General features: G+C 38.6%; 1 protein-coding gene across 2 annotated transcripts in view; it reads left to right on the top strand.

Annotated features, from left to right (window-relative positions):
* Positions 1 to 18,699, top strand: part of LOC139698975 (protein similar-like) — a 581,257-nt gene that overhangs the window by 392,054 nt on the left and 170,504 nt on the right. For both annotated transcript variants that reach the window (XM_071597969.1, XM_071597968.1), the window contains exon 7: positions 16,045 to 16,192. In XM_071597969.1, coding sequence (XP_071454070.1) covers positions 16,045 to 16,192 — 148 coding nt within the window. The remainder of the gene's footprint in view (positions 1 to 16,044; positions 16,193 to 18,699) is intronic.

Here is an 18,699-nt window from a genome sequence, read left to right as displayed (position 1 = left end):
GCCAAAATTCTTGATGTTATCGGTAACTTTCTTCATATAGGTAGCGACATGTCGAAGGCCGTGTCAGATGAGAGAGTTTTGAGCAAGCGGTATACGGGAAGGAAGGGAATAGGTTTTTAGACAGCATGATGGCAGTCGGAAGTTACGAAGAAATTAAAAATAAATTAATGCAGGGTAAACAAGAGGACGTTCTTATGGTATGAAGAAATATTAAGCGTGAGGGACCGTCCAAAAACCTGCCTTATAAGGTGGAATATCTTGAATGAATGAAATACCAAACGTTAATCTGTGTAATTATTTCTACACTAACGACCATTTTATTCTCAGAGTAAGACTTACTACTATCTGCAAAATGACCCTAAATTTAATAGTACGAAGTAGGAGCTTTTCTATTACATTTGTAATCACAGCTAATTGCAATTAATCAATAGTTTTTTTCAGCTTATTGCAATTTAATTTGCAATTAGCTGGCACAAAGTTTTCGATGTCTTTAACGGCTATGGTATTAAACTAGAGATCTGTTTATTTAATATCTAGAAAAAATTACTTTGCATGTCTCATGTCCTAGTGAACATACTTTATCGCGTTTGAATAGCTTCTAGGCCTGGCAATATGTGCAGCAATGTACGGATACCATTCGATTCCTAGGATATATTGCACTAGGAGTGTCATAAAACAATGGGTAGTTTGTACTAGAAATTAGTATTTGTTTTGCAGAAATAAAAATTATCTGAACTTGAAATATTTATATTTGCTCAATATTTTGTTAGCAATTTGTGATCGAAATAAAACCCTTTCGAGTAACTTTCTTTTCAAAGGCTTCATAACATTTCTGTCTTGATTTCCTCTTTTTTGTTCTCAATTTGAAAATTATGAGATGAAACCGATTCAATGATTTCTGACTCAACTGATTACGGAAGTTCATGTTCATGCCATGAATACCGTTTCAATTTGAATTCTCCCTAATTTATATGCTAGTGGATAAGGCGATCTTGACTCCGGCCTTCCGATCGCATTGGCTCGCTTTTGGCGTTGGGGTGACCCCGCGAGCTCGTGTGGAAACGGTCCAAGTGGTGCTATTTTTTGCGAGCTTAGAGGATTCTTGCTCGCTGTTGTTCATTTTTGAGAATGCGCAACGTTTCCGTTGCCTCATTATTCAAGTCATGTGATCTCCCTGCTCCGGTAATAATGGGAAAAGACTACGGTTTGGGAGCTAGCAAATTCCTTTACGACAGCACACGAAAGAACTTTCCAAATACTTGCACGTGAATGGCGTCGTCGATCTAGTGTTGGTGAGAAAATGTGCCTCAGCAGTTTTTTTACGAGTCCCTGTGCTTGTACGTGATGTTCTCTTTCTTGGTCATTAAACAGAAATCCTTGGTGGTAAGCATTTAGGGGCACATTTTAAGGTTTTGAAAATATCGTGTTTTTGTTACTCAGTTGTAAGTTTTAAAGTCTGAAATGAGCAACGCTATTAGTTTTATCATCAATAATTGAATGTATCAAATAAAAGTTACTCGTAACTAAAATTCGACTTATCTTATCCTACTTATTGAATACCGTATAATGCTTTCGGCGTTACACTACGAGTTTGAATTATTTTACTAGTCATTCACTTCGGGTTGTATATAAACATAAAGCGATATGCGATGAGATTAATTGTATTTAATAGAGTAGTAGGTGGAACCATACTTAAAGAGTTCCTGGATCCCGAGTCGAAAATATTCCGGTTTCCATTTCCCTTAAAAAAGTCATCTGTTATGTACGCTAGTTTTCCCTCTCTTCGTCTTTCGACCCCGTCTAATTGCTTAAGCAATTATGAATTGCAAATTTTCCCCCCGAAATTGTAATATTTATGCAGAAGATATGGAAATGGGGACCGAAAATTCTATCTTTTCCCCTGTTTCTTCTGTGGATAAAGGGGTTCCTCTGCGGTCCACCGAAGATTTAGAAAGACTGATTTAATAATAGTGAGTTAAACGCTCTCGAGGGGTTCTTTATGTGGGGTTTTCACGTTGCCCTCTGGCACGAGGGATAGTCTCGACAACCCCACGTCACGTTGATAGTTCAAGGCTTCCTAGGTGTTACAAGAGAAATTAACACTCATCATTTTAAATTCGCATTCACCTCCTTGCAGAATTCGAATGAACGAAAGTGTAGGGATTTTGCTTGGGAATAGCTTGGAATTTCCTCTCTCGAGGTAATTCCGCTAGGGACATAATGAATGCCAAGCGTCCAAGAATAGCTTTTCCCTGACACCCTTTCATTGGATCCCAGTGTAGGACATAATACCACGTTCCCCGTGACCTCGGTACACAACACGACTGCACTTTCTCTTGTAGAACAATATGGTGGACGAGTGTAAATGGAGGTTCATATTGACTTTTACAACATATCTAATGAACTTGGGAAGCACAGAGGCTACATTTACGTGATAACCTGTAATACCTCGTTTGGGTATGTGGCAGGGGGATGATTCAACAGCAGGCATGCAGCTTCAAAAATTAAGTTTTTCTGTATTATTATTTACAATAAAAATGTAAAATAATACAAATAACGTAGATATTGAGAACAAGAGATGCTCGTACTGCGATATCCAAGCTTGAAATACTTCGCTACGTTGAATAAATGAATTGCTAGCTGCAAGAAGGGCAATTAATTAAGATTAAAATTTATCCCACTCTTGAAATAGGGAACGTTCACGATTAGTGATCGCGTTACGTTTCGTTGCGTTACATTATAACGTTAATCAAATGATGGATCATGTTCGTCTTTTAAGTTATCCTTATTAAGGCAGAACAGTTGGTAATTTATCTGGAGTCTTCTTAAATATGAGGGTCAAAGAAAATATTTGAGTTGGTTGAGTTTTATGGATTGAAATTGGAATTGGTTGAGATTAATGCACATGCGCTAGCATTGTGAACTTTTCAGGGTTTTGGGCATAATTAATATCTAAGTTATGTTGTAAAAATTTGTCCTGGTAAACTCTGTTGCGTTCTTACATTCAATAAGTAGTTTTTAGTGTGTTTTTGAAGAAGCTGGTTGGTATAAAGGGTTGCCATGACCAACCTGATTTAAGGCAACATGTTTCGGATACTCAAATTATTATCGCCGCCAGCACCAGGATGTTCGCGTAAATCTTACTAACAGAGTGAAAATAACAAAAACGAGGACATATCGTTTGACCCATCAGCTGTGGACTCCGGGGAGGCGTTTTGAAATTCAAATACGTTAAGTGTTCAACGCGAATGGAAATTTTGAGAGGAATGCTGTGTACATACTTCTGCGTTAGCATGTAATGGAAGTCATCTTTTTGTTAGTGACCGTGTATTTGTTGGCATGGTATATTTTATTTAAGTTTGATAATGAGGGAAGGAGATTGAAATAGGATCCTTTCGTCGAATTCAAATCGAACGACGGGAGCTGTGATTATCATTACGTTTCACTGTTTCTTTCATTTTACGAGGTGATTTAAGGATGAATGTGTAACGCGGGTTAAGTATATGGGTAGTGTGAAAATGGATGATGTGCCTTGAACCTCAAGAGATCAGTATTAGTTCTTATATGACGAAAGAAGCGTTCCAAAGGAAAGGGAAGATTTTAGGTGAACCTTTAAGTAAAGGTTTGACCGTAAGAATAGCCAAGTGCTTTATTTGCGTTGTGGAACTGTATAGAGCGGAGACTCTTAAAGGGAGATGAAAAGTGATAAGAAACCTTAGAAATGTGAATATCGAGTGGAATAGAAACAGTGAAAAGGAAAGATGATAGTGAGGAACAAGAAGGTATTAAGTGGAGCAGGAAAAGAAAATGATGTGATAGAAATGGTCAGGAAAATGAATGTGATTTAGATTGGACACTGCAGGCTAAGGGATTATTTGCTGGCATGTGGAATATTTGCATTTCCAATATTGGTCAATGTAGGCCGAAGTAGAGGTAGGAAAATAACTCAAATAACAGATAAAAATGCTAAAAAAAAGGTTAGACGACAAGTGCGGTTTTTAGACATGCACCGAAAGTCGGATACAAAGAAGGAACTGGCTACGAGTAGGCCTGCCAAATGGAGTAAGTAAAGGCAATGTTCTCTTGTTGCCCATATACTATAGTCTTCAGACAACTAAGAAAACTCGCTGCAGAGAGTGCATCTTAGTAATGTATAGTCTTCTCACTCGTATATTATTTAGTAAATTTTCAAACAAATTATGGTGAGATGCAACTCTCCACTTTTCCCTTTCCATTGATAACTTCCCGTTTTCAAAAGGTGAATAAGAGAAGCCCAGGCCCATAAATGAAGATGTAAAGGAAATACTATTGAAAACATTAATATGGAGCGTAGTATAGTACAACTCGGGTCAAGAAAATAAGCTTGGATTGGGATTATTTGAATTTTGGTCGTGTAAAGGATTGGAAAAACTGCTGTGGGTGGATAGGAAAACAAACTATGAAGTTCTAGGTATTGTAGGATAGGAGAGAAGTTTGTTGGGAGAAATGAAAATGACCCAGAATAAGTAGATTCAGGTGTATTTCTTTGCAATGAAACGTTGAAGAATGTGATAGAGGGGGGGATAATGGTTAAGAGAGGTGGAGACAGGAAAAGTATCGGTTAAATGGATGAAATGATGGCAAGGAGGGTAATATATCGATTTGAAGAATGATTGTTGTATTTCAAGTTTTAGAATGTTCATTTTGTGGCGCGTGGGTGGGGATAAGAAATGTAACTATGCTTACGAAGTGGATCTATTAAAAAAATCCTGCTTTTTAGACTGTAGGCTTAATAATAAGATTGCTAACTCCAGTATGCTCTGATAACTCTTCCATCTTACTTCCCCCTTTACTTGGTCTGTAGATTTGTTCCTTGACCTTTCTCGAAGAATCTTCTCATTTGATTCTCTCTCTATTATACCTCTAATAAATCCATTATGTCTTAAAGTTTGCCCAATACATTTGGTTTTTCCAGCGGTCCATGGACGTTATGTCACTTAGAGACTGTGGCGTTGATTCTTATCTGCGGTACTTACATAATCGGAAGTTTCTAACTTAAAGTTGTGAACTGGTACCTGTTTGATTGATGCGAAAGAAGCCTAATATGGTCTTTCAATTTCCGCAGGATATTAATTATTAGCAATATCGTTTTCATCTACCCAAACGTGATCACGGGGTGCCATGAAAATGGCAACGTTAAAAATTACGGAATGTATTTTATTGTCGGATTTTAAGAGAATGAGAGTTGGAAACAAGATGGTTGAAATGCAGATCTAAGGTCACATTCCTTGTACGTTTGGGGGAGAGATTTTTGTTAACCGCGTTAAAATTCTTGCGGCAGGATGTTTCAAATTGCTCAAGAATGTCTAGCCTAAAATCATTTCGTTTTACTTAAAAGTGTTGGCGCTGTTCGGGAATTGTACCCGTGCCCTCGTCTCACGAGATGTTCGCTCGTCAAAATGAGATATGTTTATTTCTCGTAGTGTAAACTGCAAAGGATTGCGGAGGCGCCTTATTCCAAATCAAAAAACGTTTTCACTTGTCTGAAATTTCTATAGCAAAAATATATGAATTGCGTCCATAAAATAGAAAAACTATATTTTTTAAGAATGCTATTTGAAACGTTCTCGTTCTATGTACTCACTTCCAAAATTTTGTTCTCTCTCAGATGCGCGCCGAGAATTTGCCGTGGTAAAACCGTTCGTTATATTGGCATCAAATGGTTGGCAAGCACTCCGACCTCTCTAGAAGCGACGGTTAACTATCACAGTCCAAGTGACACCATAACGAATATTTTAATCTTTCCCCAATTTTCATCTCGCAGGTAAATGCGTACTGACTTTTGGAAGCGATGGTACTTCTATAGTTCAGTCAATTAGTACACCGGCTTAGCGACCTTTCCTACCAGCTTCACCATAGTCTCCTTCCGTTTGTTCTCTCCTTCCCGTCAAACTTTTCAGTGAAATTTGACTTTCAATTTCCTCCGTGTTTACTCTGCGATTTTGTTTACGTTTTATGTCTTCTTTAATTTCCCGTTTCACTCGCGCATGTGCCGTGCTCGGCGATGCCTCTAGGATGCGGACCAGGAGGAAAAGCAAAGAGAAGAAGCCTTCCTCGGCTGGGCGAGTTAATAAAGAACTCCTCGAGCTGCCATTTTAAAAATGTGTGATTTATTTCCGAGAGCGCTGTCAGCACTTGAAGGAATTTAAGAGCACGCCTTCGGTCTATTACGAGGGCGCGCGGGACGCGAGGAACCATTCGAGCTCCTCCCCCACCGACCTACTTCCCCTCCTTTTGTCCCCCTCCCCTGCATTTCTCCCTTCCCTTGATTTCCCCCACCTACGCGCAGTTACCTCACCGCCCCGCCATGCCCCTCTCCTGTCACACTTTTGCTTCTCAAGTTCCACGCCCCTGCCACAAAAGAACCTCTTTCGCTGCATCCCGACCCTTGCGAAGGGTGATGACCTTTGCCCCTCTGGGGCAAGGACCGACGGGGTAGTCAATTCTTCCATCCTGGCTCGACTCTGGACATATGTAATGGTCAATTTTCGGCTGTAACGGGCAGCATTAAAGACTTGTTCGTATGATAAGCCTTAAAAAATTTGGAGATTAGTTACGGGATGTGAAAGAATGTTATCACATTGGAGTCATGTATTTGTTGAGTCTAAAATATTGAACTTTTAAGTGGACATGGATCGGAATGGGATATGGTAACCAGGTCTAAGACTTTAACGCATAAATTTGCGTGCTCCTTTCATAGCCGTTATTTCGATACTGGCACCAAGTGCTGAGGCTTCTTCGAAATTAACGACAGCCACAGAGTATATTGCAATAATATGGGTTATTCTTCTTCGATGGCATTATATCCTATTTTCATTTAACTCAATAGTTCTAAATAGCTTTCAATATAATGGTGTTTTCCTCACCTGAGATTTACGATGTTTTCAACGAAGACAGACCTGCCTCAAGCTGAAAGTTCGGTTATTATTAACTTGCAGATACGAGCATATTATTAAGTAAATAAATGAGTGCATCCTCTTTTCACATGATCGAACTTTCAGTGAATGAGGTATAGTCATGTGGAGATAATCGAAACGGGTACAATTTTATTAATTTGTATGGATAATTTCCTCATAACCTGTTTTTTGTTCAAGTATCGTTAAGTTGTAGTGTTTATGTAGTTGCTAATTTGCAGCTTGTTATTTATGTTGCATTATCGTTCTGAATGCTATTGGTATGGCCATATTGATGACTTGTTCTCGTTGTTGTTCCCGAAATAAATTGCGCCCACTCATTATGCCGACGGTCGCGATTTATCACGCGAATCTCTTTTCATTAGACAAATTGCGGCTGTTAATCGGAGTTCATTGGTTCAAATTTACCCAGACATTCTCGTTCAGTGTTTTTTGGAAAAAAATACGAGTTCCTTGTCTTCTCCTTATTAGATAAATGATGCCTCACCGTGTGCGCACCGCAAGAAATGGTTGTTTCAATATTACACGTCTGCATCTTGATATGTAGTCTCGTAGCCGTTCAAACCCTGACGCAAAATCAACACAATTTTAAATATTTATAAAAGAATTAATTTGTTTAAATTTTTTTCCGTGATATTAAGCCACTTTGTTAAATTAACCATTTACGCGTCATGGATAACTTCATTGTAATGGATAAATATTTTGATAATTTTACTATTTGCCCATCATGGCGCATTTGGTCTTTTTGGATCCTTCGTTTGGTTTGGAAAAAAACGGTTTTGATATTTAGCCATACGATTTTTATTTGAGACCAAATTATTATTTCGCTAAATGTATCGTTTTAACAATAGGAGCAACTATCGTACTGAGCTCAGTTCACTTTTCTAATATGCACCCAACTTGATGTTATCGTGTAACTTAGCTTGTTTGGCTACCGTTTCCAGCTTCATGCCCCGCACATTCCTAAGTATCCCTCATAAAATCCACCTTCACGATTGTTTTTGTAAACCTATCGTTCCTATAAATATGTACGGTAAGGCCCATAGTTTTCTTTTCAGAAATAACTAGACTTCGAATATTATGATAAAACAACTACCTGCTCTCCTTATTTTTCGCTCGAATATTGTTCATGGATTCCTTTTGACCACTTCGTTGCTATGGGTATCAGTACTTGATGCTAAGGATATCCGAAAATGGATAATGCGATGTTGGTCAAGTCATTAAGGAGGAATCTGTTCAGTGTGTTTCCAGGGCAATTAATGTGAAGTGGCATCCGGATAACGACGCTCTTGGGAATGGCCGGCGTGGATACATGCGATCCGTCACGATCCCCTGAACTCGGAGCGCCACTCCAAACTCTGTCGCTCTGGATTTTCCCGATAAAATCCCTCTCGCACTAATTCTTCGACGATGGATTATTAAGGAGAAGCATACCTGACGTTTGCCTAGGTTGGCACACTGGATGGACCATTACTTGTTTCAACAGCCTCGAGGCCTTTTCATGATGATGCTTTATTGATTGAATGTTATTTTGCAAAGTGCGTATTTTTATTGATACTAAAGAAGTCGTTTTGTTTTTAGTTAATCTTTTATATAATATTTGTGTAGTGTTTGAGTATTATTGTGCTGAGATAAAGTTAAGGGATCCCTTTTCATTAATCATTTCGCTACTGCCATATCTAATTCCGCTCGAAAGCTGTAAGGTCCTGCTCCAGGAATATTCGCACACTCCCTTATTTTGCAGTGAGCAGCGTTTGCCACTTTTGAATGCACAATGGGAACAGTTTCTTATACTGTAGGATATTGAAATGTCTCATACTAAGTACCGTCGTGGTACCCTTTCACCTCAACCGGATGTAATTTTTTTTTGTTCTTCTCGAAAAGAAAGACCACTCGCTGTTCGTCCCTTTATTTAAAGTAACAATTAAGAGAGGAATACTACCTTGATCAAAAATTTCCCGGAATAACCACCGTGTGGCGCTCCCATCGTTCCGATTTGAGTTCTGTTTTTTTTGTTAAATTGGTACATCTGTTGTTGATATTCCCTTTAAATCTTAGTGTCATAACTTGACATTTGCAAAAGTTACGTAGCCAAGAGTACATCTATCTCTGTGTGTGTTGGCGATTTTTTACAATTTCAGAAATGGATTTAAATTTGCAACAACGAACTTGTATTAAATTTTGCGTAAAAAACGGATTTAGTGGCGCACGGACGTTGGAAATGTTGGAAAAGTGTTTCGGCAACGATTCTCTAAAAAAAACGGTCGTTTACCAGTGGCACGAGCGGTTCAGAAGTGGTCGTGAGTCAATCGAAGATGATGAACGCAGTGGCAGACCATCGACATCGAAAGTCGGTGAAAAAATGGATAAAGTAAAAGAAATGTTGGTCAATAACCGCAAATTAACCATCAGAGAAATAGCGGAGGACTTGAACATTGCCTATGGATCCGCCCAAGACATTGTGGTTAATGATTTGGGTTTCCGTCGTGTAGCAGCAAAGTTGGTGCCAAAAGACCTCAATTTCATGCAAAAAAGAGACCGTGTTGACGTCGCAAAAGACATGATTTGCGAGGCTGAATCCGATCCCACATTCATCAAAAGGATCATTACTGGAGACGAGACGTGGGTTTATGAGTACGACACGCAATCCAGACATCAGGCAAGTGAATGGCGTTCACCAAATGAGCCGAGACCAAAAAAACCACGTCGTTTTCAGTCAAAAAAGAAGGCAATGCTGACGGTTTTCATGGATTACAACGGTGTAGTGCATCATGAATTTTTGCCAGAAGGCCAGACAGTAAACAAAGAGTATTATTTGGGCGTTATGAGACGTTTGCGTGAAGCAATTCGCCGAAAGAGACCAGAAATGTGGGCAGAAAACTCGTGGATTTTGCACCATGATAACGCACCGTCGCACAGTGCTATCATTATTCGTAATTTTTTGACGAAAAATGCAACAAATACCATCCAACAGCCACCGAATTCACCTGATTTGGCTCCCTGTGACTTCTTTCTGTTCAATCGAGTTAAAAAACCATTACGGGGAACGCGTTTTAGCAGCCGAGAGGAAGTAATGGAAAAATCGCAGGAAGCACTGATGGACATACCGAAAACCGAATATAAAAAATGTTTCGAGGATTGGATCAAGCGCTGGCATAAGTGTGTTGCAGTCGATGGGGATTACTTTGAAGGGGACAATATAGATTTAGATGAATAAACTTGTATTTTTAATTTTCTGAATAAATTCCGGGAAATTTTAGATCAAGGTAGTATTACGTCTGTAGTTAATAATGGGAAATTTCTTTTTTAATTATAGAATTGAATTCTGTCCTTGCACCGTGGTAGGAGTTATATTTGAGGTTTACGAGGCGTCGTCAAGTTTTAAACACTCCTTATTGTTTCTGACAAAATAATTTAATGAGAAAGTTGAAACATCGGTTACCTCTTCTTAATATAATGATAATTTCTCTTGTATGTAGTCGTCCACTTTTTCCACAGCGTTGTTGTGATGATTCCATGACAGCCGAGAACGTTTTTGGAAGGGTTCCTTTTACAAAGTTGCTTCCAATCCGTGAGCGAGGATTTTTGTTTTTTTTTTCGTCATCACATAAATTCCCTCCCTTGAACTGTCACGCGCCCATTAAAAGTATATTTTTCATATCTTGAGCAGTTCCACCCATCAGTCGCATTATTTTCCAAGAAAGAATGAGACTGGTCGACGATGATTTCTTTGATCGTTTGTTTCCCTCGGGGTGTGAAAATTCATCAATCGTGTTGAGTGACGCCTAGTCTCTGGCAGGAGCTTTTCTTTTTGAATCGTTTTGAGCCGATTAAGTCCGCCGGAGATACGGGCGATCCCCAGAAATGTGTGATGGTAAAGAGAGACGCTCTTAAAGTGTGCCTCCATTTCGTCTTCCCCTCCCTCTCTCCCAGCATCCACTCGCCCCCCCTGAGCCATATGGAACTTCTCCCTCATCTTAAGGAGAGCACCGCAAAACCCATTATTTCTTTTCCAAATGGATCCGTTGGCTGCTCTGTGCACCGCCTCACTTATGCTCTAGCTCTTCCCGTTTCTCTCGTTAAAATTTTATTGCGCCACCCTGTATATCTTCCAGTAAATGAGAACTCCACCTGGGATTGGGAATAATCGGAAAATGTATCGTTCCCATATAATAATTTCATCTTGATTTAACCTGTTTGCACTGGAATACAGTCGGATGAAATTGTTTCTAGTCTTTCTACGTTATCCTATTCTGTTTGTTTATAAATCAGATGCACTAATATTAGAGTAATAATATACACATGACATTTATTAAGACATTATCACAATGAACTTTATGTGAAAGATTCCCTTTATTTCGTATTTTTTTTGCAACTTGTGTCACCCAATTGTTTGCTTGAAGCTAACACCTGCGTGTCATTGCGTTGCATTTGTACAGAAATTGAGTCAACATTGATTTGTTGTTGTGGTTTACGGTGGTAAGGTTAAGTTTTGAAGAAAACTGTATTGCCAGGACAAGGGCCTCTTGTCTAATGCGTTTGATGTTTTCCCTGTGATGTTTTGTTGTTTTCAAAACTTGCAAGAGGCGTTGTGCATGTGGAAAATGATTCAGTAATTTAGGATTTTTATCGTATTATTTATGTAATTGTTAACATACATGCATTTAAGATATTGGATACATAAATATGTGTTGTACATCTTTGACTAAAACACTAACATCATAAGTAATTTCGTTGTATCTTTTCGTGTTTATTTCGTACGTTTGCTGGAACCCCGTCGTAATAATTGGTACACATTTTTCAAGTGTTGTGCTATAAAGACTTGTATCGCGCATAGCGACATTTATTTTGCTGCAAATTACCAACTGCAAAAGGGCGAGTACGTGAATAGATATCTAATTCAAAGCATTTGCGCTAGTAGTTAGATTGCACTCTCAATGAAATAGCTCTAAAAATGTATTTTGTCGCTTTTATTTCATGATATTGGCGGAAATTGAACCCCCTTGCGTGTACAGAAATGCAGGAAACACGTTCCAAGGGTTCATTAGCCGATGACGCATATTTGCACACTCGTTTTTATTCTTGTCCTAGGATTTACAAATTTTGCGAAGTGCTCTCTACAACCACAACTGAAATATGGCTTCAGAAGTGTTGCAACGTGCGTGGTGTCTGTACCCGCTTCCGGATTGATTACCCCATTACGCCAGAGCCGTTCGCCTAATCAAGTCTCCTCCCCGGAGTGAATTGATTTCACGCTTGCCCCTGTCCTATTAACACCAAGGGAGAAGTAGATGCCCAGAGAGGCCACCATCGGGAAAATGGAATGCCCGTGGCGTTATATCCACTTTAGATGTCACTCGGATTCCGGGAGACACAATGGGAAGGGAAAACTTGGCGGTTGCGAGTGACAACCAGACACAGCAGACTCCGTTTTCACTTCGTTCTGTTGTGCGTTCGCTGCTGGTTCAACTTTTCAAAATGTGAGAGCGAACCTGTCTGCATCAGGGCATCGTGAACTCGTCCATAATCTGGAAGGGTCGGCTAGTTTGCTCGATCAGGAAAAATATCCTCAGAAAATCTGGATTTGTTCATAAATTGTACGTGGTTTTTGTAATTTATCGCGCCATATATCATCCAAGTCACGATGGGTAACGGCGATCGAAACATTAATTCAATATTGTTTGTTAAAGAAAAACAGTAATGAAGTTGCTAAGGATATCAGAATATCTATGACTCCGCTTTTATAACCTACGCACGTTGGTTAAACACGCTAGGTTTCATAACTATCATATGTAGGTTATAAAAACAGAAGAAAATTATTTCTGAATAGTCAAAGCTATTAAAATATAGACACGGATAAAAAGGACACTTCACGTGTATTTTAACGTTTCTGCGGCCAGGCCTCCGTGGAACAAAGAAGAATAGTCTTCGTTTAGCGAAGGCGGTCTGACGGCCGAAATATTAATGAGTGTCCTTTTTTAAATGCCTGCATTTTGATCTTTAATAGTGTCTCTAATTTATACTGTGTGTTGTCGCTGCTCTACCTGTGTTTGTGTGTATGTCGGAGTGTGGTCGTCAATAGTTCTCATAGCTAGGGAAGATTTCTTTTGTATGTGGCCTGGTGGTTATTGATTCTAATATTTAGGAATGTGATACACTGCCCAATATAAAAGGCAGGGCAAACTTGGCACTTTAGAAGGTAAACTAAATTGCTAGAGGTACATAGGGCGTTTTGCATCTAAGTTTATTGCTGGGAATGCGAGTGGTTTTGGGACTGGGTAGGGGTTTAAGTAGTGGATTGGTTGATTTGAGGAGATCTGATAAGTTGGCGAGGCGTTTGAAAGTAACGGAGGGGCATTTAGGATAAACGTTGGTGGTGGAATTATGGTTTTTGAGGATTTATCTCAGAGACTCTAGGATAGGGAAGTATGTGGTACAAATTGAAAGAGTGTGGGGTTTTGCGGTGGAGGAAGGTTTGGGAGTGTTAGCATGTCTTCGGATTATTTTGTTTAGGAGGGATTCAGGATAAACTCGGAGGAGGGAATGGTGTTGATTTGAGAGGAATTTACTAAGGGAGTAGGGGGGATTACAGATTCTTTACCCTCTTATGGAAAGGTAATAAGGAATATAGCGTTTGGTTTGCTATGGATGGCAACTGTTATAATGCAAGTGTTTGTTTGTTGGTCAGTTTTATATATATAAACGTGGGGAATTTTTTGCATGTTAATGATACGTTTACATCCAGGAAGGTGATTTGGGGATAGTGAACGGTAGAATTGATGGAGAGAGAGGACGAAGCATTGAGGTCGGACATGTACGTTTTCAGGGAATAAGTACCATGAGGCCAGAGAAGGAAAATATCATTTATGTATCTGAGCAACAATAGCACTGCTTAAAAGTGCATTAGTCCAATAGCTTTAGGGAATCATTGTTATGTTTTGCGATCTCGAGTCATTAAACGTTTTCTTTCGGATCAGCTATGGAGTTTGTTTTTCTTCTGAGAGAAAAGTCATTTTCTTGATAAGCGCTGCGTTACTGTGGTCTGCATCCTTTTTTATATCACCACGGCCGATCTGGACTCCTTCCCGCTTCCGTTTTTACGAGGCGGGTTTAATTATCTTCCTTCCCTTGCCTTTCCTCCTTTTCCCTTTGTTTTCTTATCTTTAGTCTTTCTATTTTGAATGTGTATCTCTCTGTAATGTATCACGTAGAAAAGACAAGTATCCGGGCGTGTCAGAGGATTGATAGGGTCGCGGATACGTTCAGAGAAGGGGCTGTCCGATAGAATTTGTTCAAGTATTAAATTTGAAAATATCGTGTCTGGGAATCCCTAGCATGAGCTTGAGCTGTCACGGAACCAGATTAGATATGAGCCACGACGTAGGTTGTTTGGGCTAGAGACTTGTGTAAAATGTTGAAAATATTCTTTCTTCCTATGTTTCAGAAACGTACTTACACGTAACTTGGGGAATGAATTGCACCATGGAGTCGGAAATTTATGTTCGTGGTGTTGCTCTGAGGTTTTCACGTGAACAGAATATGGATAATTCTCGTCCTAAGGGAACTCAGATAGAGAATTGGATTTCTGGATTGTCGACCGAATCCATTCTTCATTTTTCGTGGATGCATTTCCATGCCTGCGGTCCGTTTTCATCTTTTTACTTTTTTATTATTAAAATCCGGTTTCTTTGCTAAGAAAGAAGAGTTTACATTTTTTCCTGAGGTAGCGTGGAGGTAAAATTTCATTCCGCTGTTCAGTGTTTGCAGTATGTTGGTACCGCATTTACGTTCAGCCTTTCTCGTACTTTAAGCCTCCTCTACTTTAAATCCATTTCTTTCTCTGAAGGAAGTCTCCACATTGCCTTGATGATCCTATAAAAGTCATATAAGTTTAAGATGTTCTATAACCAAAACTCTCTTTCGCGTGAGGCACACTTATTTACTTTTGTGTATGCTATAATATTATCCTTTTCTGGATTTTCATTAAATTTCTCGTTTCAAGCTTAAGTATGCCTATGGATATTTCTATTTCTCTGCCTTATTAGGAACACCTAAGGGTGTCTGAGTAACTATTGCCAGATTTTTGGGAAGTGGCAGGGTTTTCTTCATATGACGAAAGTGAACTTCATTCTGACACATGAAATAAGTATCATTCCACTTTCTTCGAGGTAACTTCCGGATTTATAAAATGAATTGCAATTATCTACGGTCTTTAAAATTCTCTAAATAATTTTTTTCTCCAAAAGTTGGATTAGGCGGCGTCAATTACTTGCATTGTATGCAATGGCCTTTTAATGGCAACGTACATTTACTGCCTTAAAGTCGAATATTTAAGACCGAAATTACGTTTCCATCGGATGTGTGATCGTCGATTGGCTGAATTAATAGTGCAGAATATTGGCTAAAAAAACTATAAGTATTGACCCGTGCGAGATCCGGGAGGTGTGTTTGGTGTCGCATTTCTGCCCGTAAATATGTTTTATTCAATTATTTCCTGTAAGACCTTCCATTATGGGTTGTACGTACAAGTACATATATCAGGTACGTTATAAACCTTTTCTCAGAGGTCTCACAAACACACCGTGGCATTTTTAAATAGAAATACTTGTTATGCGGGCTTCTGCTAAATAGATTTCTGCTGATATAAATTCATAAAAATGCACTCAAAAGCCAAATGGAATGTGTTGTTAACCCTATTTTAATGCCACATTCGTATTTTCAGTTTTTGATATTAATGCGATGAGACCTTTTACGTGTTACTGCCTTATTATAAATAAATATACATTTGTATATGTGTGTACATATATGTATACGTGTGTGTGTATGTATGTATGCGTATGTGTTTGTATGTGGTTGTGTATGTATGTGCGTGTGTGTTTGCAATTTTCAATGGAAATTCCTTATTCTTATCTGCCCTGTTTCGGATTTTTAATAAACTAGCCTTCTGGCGGATTACTCTAGTTTCATCTTTCATCTTCAAAGTTACGCTCATGCTCAAGAGCTGAGATGAGATGTATTAATCATTGAAACCGGCACTCGTATTCAAAATTGAACTAATTTGAACGTCTACCCTTCCTCTCTCTCATTCCAGTGTTCTCCAAGGGGCAGTGCGAAACAAGCAGCTACCGCTTTCTAGCAAAGGGTGGCGGCTACGCCTGGGTCCTCACGCAAGCCACCGTTCTCTACGACAGCAAGGGACAAAGGCCCTCGAGTGTCGTGTGCGTCAACTTCGTCATCAGGTAAGGAGCTACGTGCCCTATTCAACGCCCCCATTCACCACATTCCGCTTCATCGCCAGATAAATCTCATAGCGTGGTAATTCTGCGACACGTTCTCCGTCCTATCTGCCGAGTGACTGTTACGAACTAAGCTACCCGCCTTTTGTGTCCTTCTGCAGTTGGTCGCAGTTTCGCATAGTCAGAACCTCGGGATATTACTCTTGCGGTGTTGAAATCTCGGAGGCATTTCGTAAACGTTTTATCATATGTTGTCCCCTGAAGACGTAGATTTCAGTGCTACATGCTTGCTACAAGCCTGGTAAACATTTTACGATAAAAGATAATCGTTTTAACATTTGAAAACTCGGGGATTGCATTCGTAAAATACCTCGTCATCGATGTGATGTTTATAAATCATAAGTTGACTGAAGTATGATTGGAAAAAAATCATATGTATCAAGCATTGGAAATTTTAATCTGGTAAATATTTCTACAAGTGTACTTGTGGAATATCGAGAAAATCCACGGGAAATGCAAAATGTAGCAAGCATGTGTCGCATTACTTTCTTTTTGCAGGTGTCAATGAAATTTACCATTTCCTTTATCCACTATCTTTGGCGTGAATGTATTCCGTAGATCTTGGCCTAACACAAGTTTTCGCAACACGGAATCGTTTTTCGAATCTACGATGTGTTAATTTCATTTTCGTATAAAGCACTTAACGCTTAATGATCAATGTGAATGCATATTTATTCAAATGCAGAGTAAATGAAGAGCGAATCCCTCCGCGATTAACGTGAATCGAGATATTTAATTCGGGTAAATGTTTGCTTGCATGCTATATATTTTATTATTCACAACTTTTTTATTTGCCTAAAGCTGCGTAAGTGATAATTATTGTTTTATTTTTTTCTTTTAATGCGAGAGTAATATAAATGATAAACTTACTATCGTTTGTATAATGATGAAGAAATTATTTTGATAGCCTTAATTGCATTGTAGATTACAATTTCCATCTCGTTATGTTGCCACAGTATATTTTGCTGCCAAGGTAAATTTTGGTGGTGAGTACTCTTAATTTTACCAGATTCTAATTTGCAGAACTCTATTGAAGGGAAATTTTGGTCATGTGAGTAATGCCCAATTGTGTAATAATGCCACCGAGATTTTTAAGTATTCTGCATGAAGGACGCGGGAGTGTTTCAGGCAACCCTTGTTATTTCAGACGTGTCCATGTTCATTTTGATTTCAGGTGGTTGCCATGACTCATCTGTCAACACATTTGAAGAACATGCGTGTCAAGTGAAAAGTGTATTTTTGCATGTGATCTTAATAATCGTTGTGTTTTTTCGTCTCTTCTTTTTTTTGCAGCATTTATCGATATTTTCAGCAATTTTTCCCTGCAATGTTCTTTCTTGGAAGATTGCAAGAATGCTATTCATAGTGGAAAGCAATGTCAATTCGAGATTGCGGATTCTACTGTTTGAATGTAGTATAGTTTTTCATGCATAATAATTTTGGTGTAAATATTGTGAGGATTGTTTATTTATCGATTGGTGTAAAATATCCTATCTCGTGGCAATCTAATGGTACAAAAAGCAGATCTTTTTGTCTGGAATGAATGTGTCTTGTATATTCTTTCCAGCAATTGATTCTACATTTTGTTCACCAGTGGCAACTATTCTATTCTTTAAGAAAGCGGGAATTGCTAGAAAAATAATGCCGAATAGTTCAAGTATGTGTGTGCTCAAATAAAATGTGAACAATGTAATATTCAAGCTTTCGCATGAATGTTCCATTATATTAAGCCGAGAAGGTTCCAACCTGCCAAACGGAAATTCAAATACCCCATCATTGATTTCTGTAGTAGTTACCGATTTCTTATTCAAATTATAGACGTTTCAAGTGTAGTATGTTACATGGTGAATCATTACTACACATCTCGATTAATGTTCACGTCGCATCATCATGAAAATTCTTAAAATATATTCGTATTCTCATTTTACACAAGGTAGTATATGAACAAAAATTATCTTGTCACATAATAAAATGTGATCCATTTTAGATTTTGTTCCAGCCACACAAAAAGTGCCTACATTTACTTATCACCGTCTCACTATTATAGTCAGCCATAATCGGAAATAAAATAACCCACCCTTAATAAATAAAATACTGTAAAAAATAATAGATATCCCGAGTAAGAATTGTGCTTTATATTTAGAATGAATTGACCAATCTAATGAGGTAACGAGGAAAAATGATCCGAGGGAGTGAAATTTGAAGAATGAAAATTTTGACAAATCATTGATAAGACCAAATGAAATTATTAATCCAGTAATATGAAAACCGATATTATTAATATCCTTTATGTTATCCTAGGATAAACATGGAGCTTAAGCTCCACCCTTCCATTTCGTTTAATATAATTCAAGACGAAGCTCTTACGCTTGTACCGAACATGAAAACTCGAGCTTAGGATTAGCAGTCGAGAGCTTCAGCAAACATTTCTGTTAGCTCTCTTCACGTCG

The sequence above is a fragment of the Hetaerina americana genome, unplaced genomic scaffold (assembly GCF_022747635.1).
Source record: "Hetaerina americana unplaced genomic scaffold, ioHetAmer1.1.p SCAF_9, whole genome shotgun sequence".
Classification (NCBI taxonomy): Eukaryota; Metazoa; Arthropoda; class Insecta; order Odonata; family Calopterygidae; genus Hetaerina; species Hetaerina americana.
The sequence above is the reverse complement of the archived record's forward strand: the minus strand, read 5'-3'. Positions and strand labels throughout refer to the sequence as shown.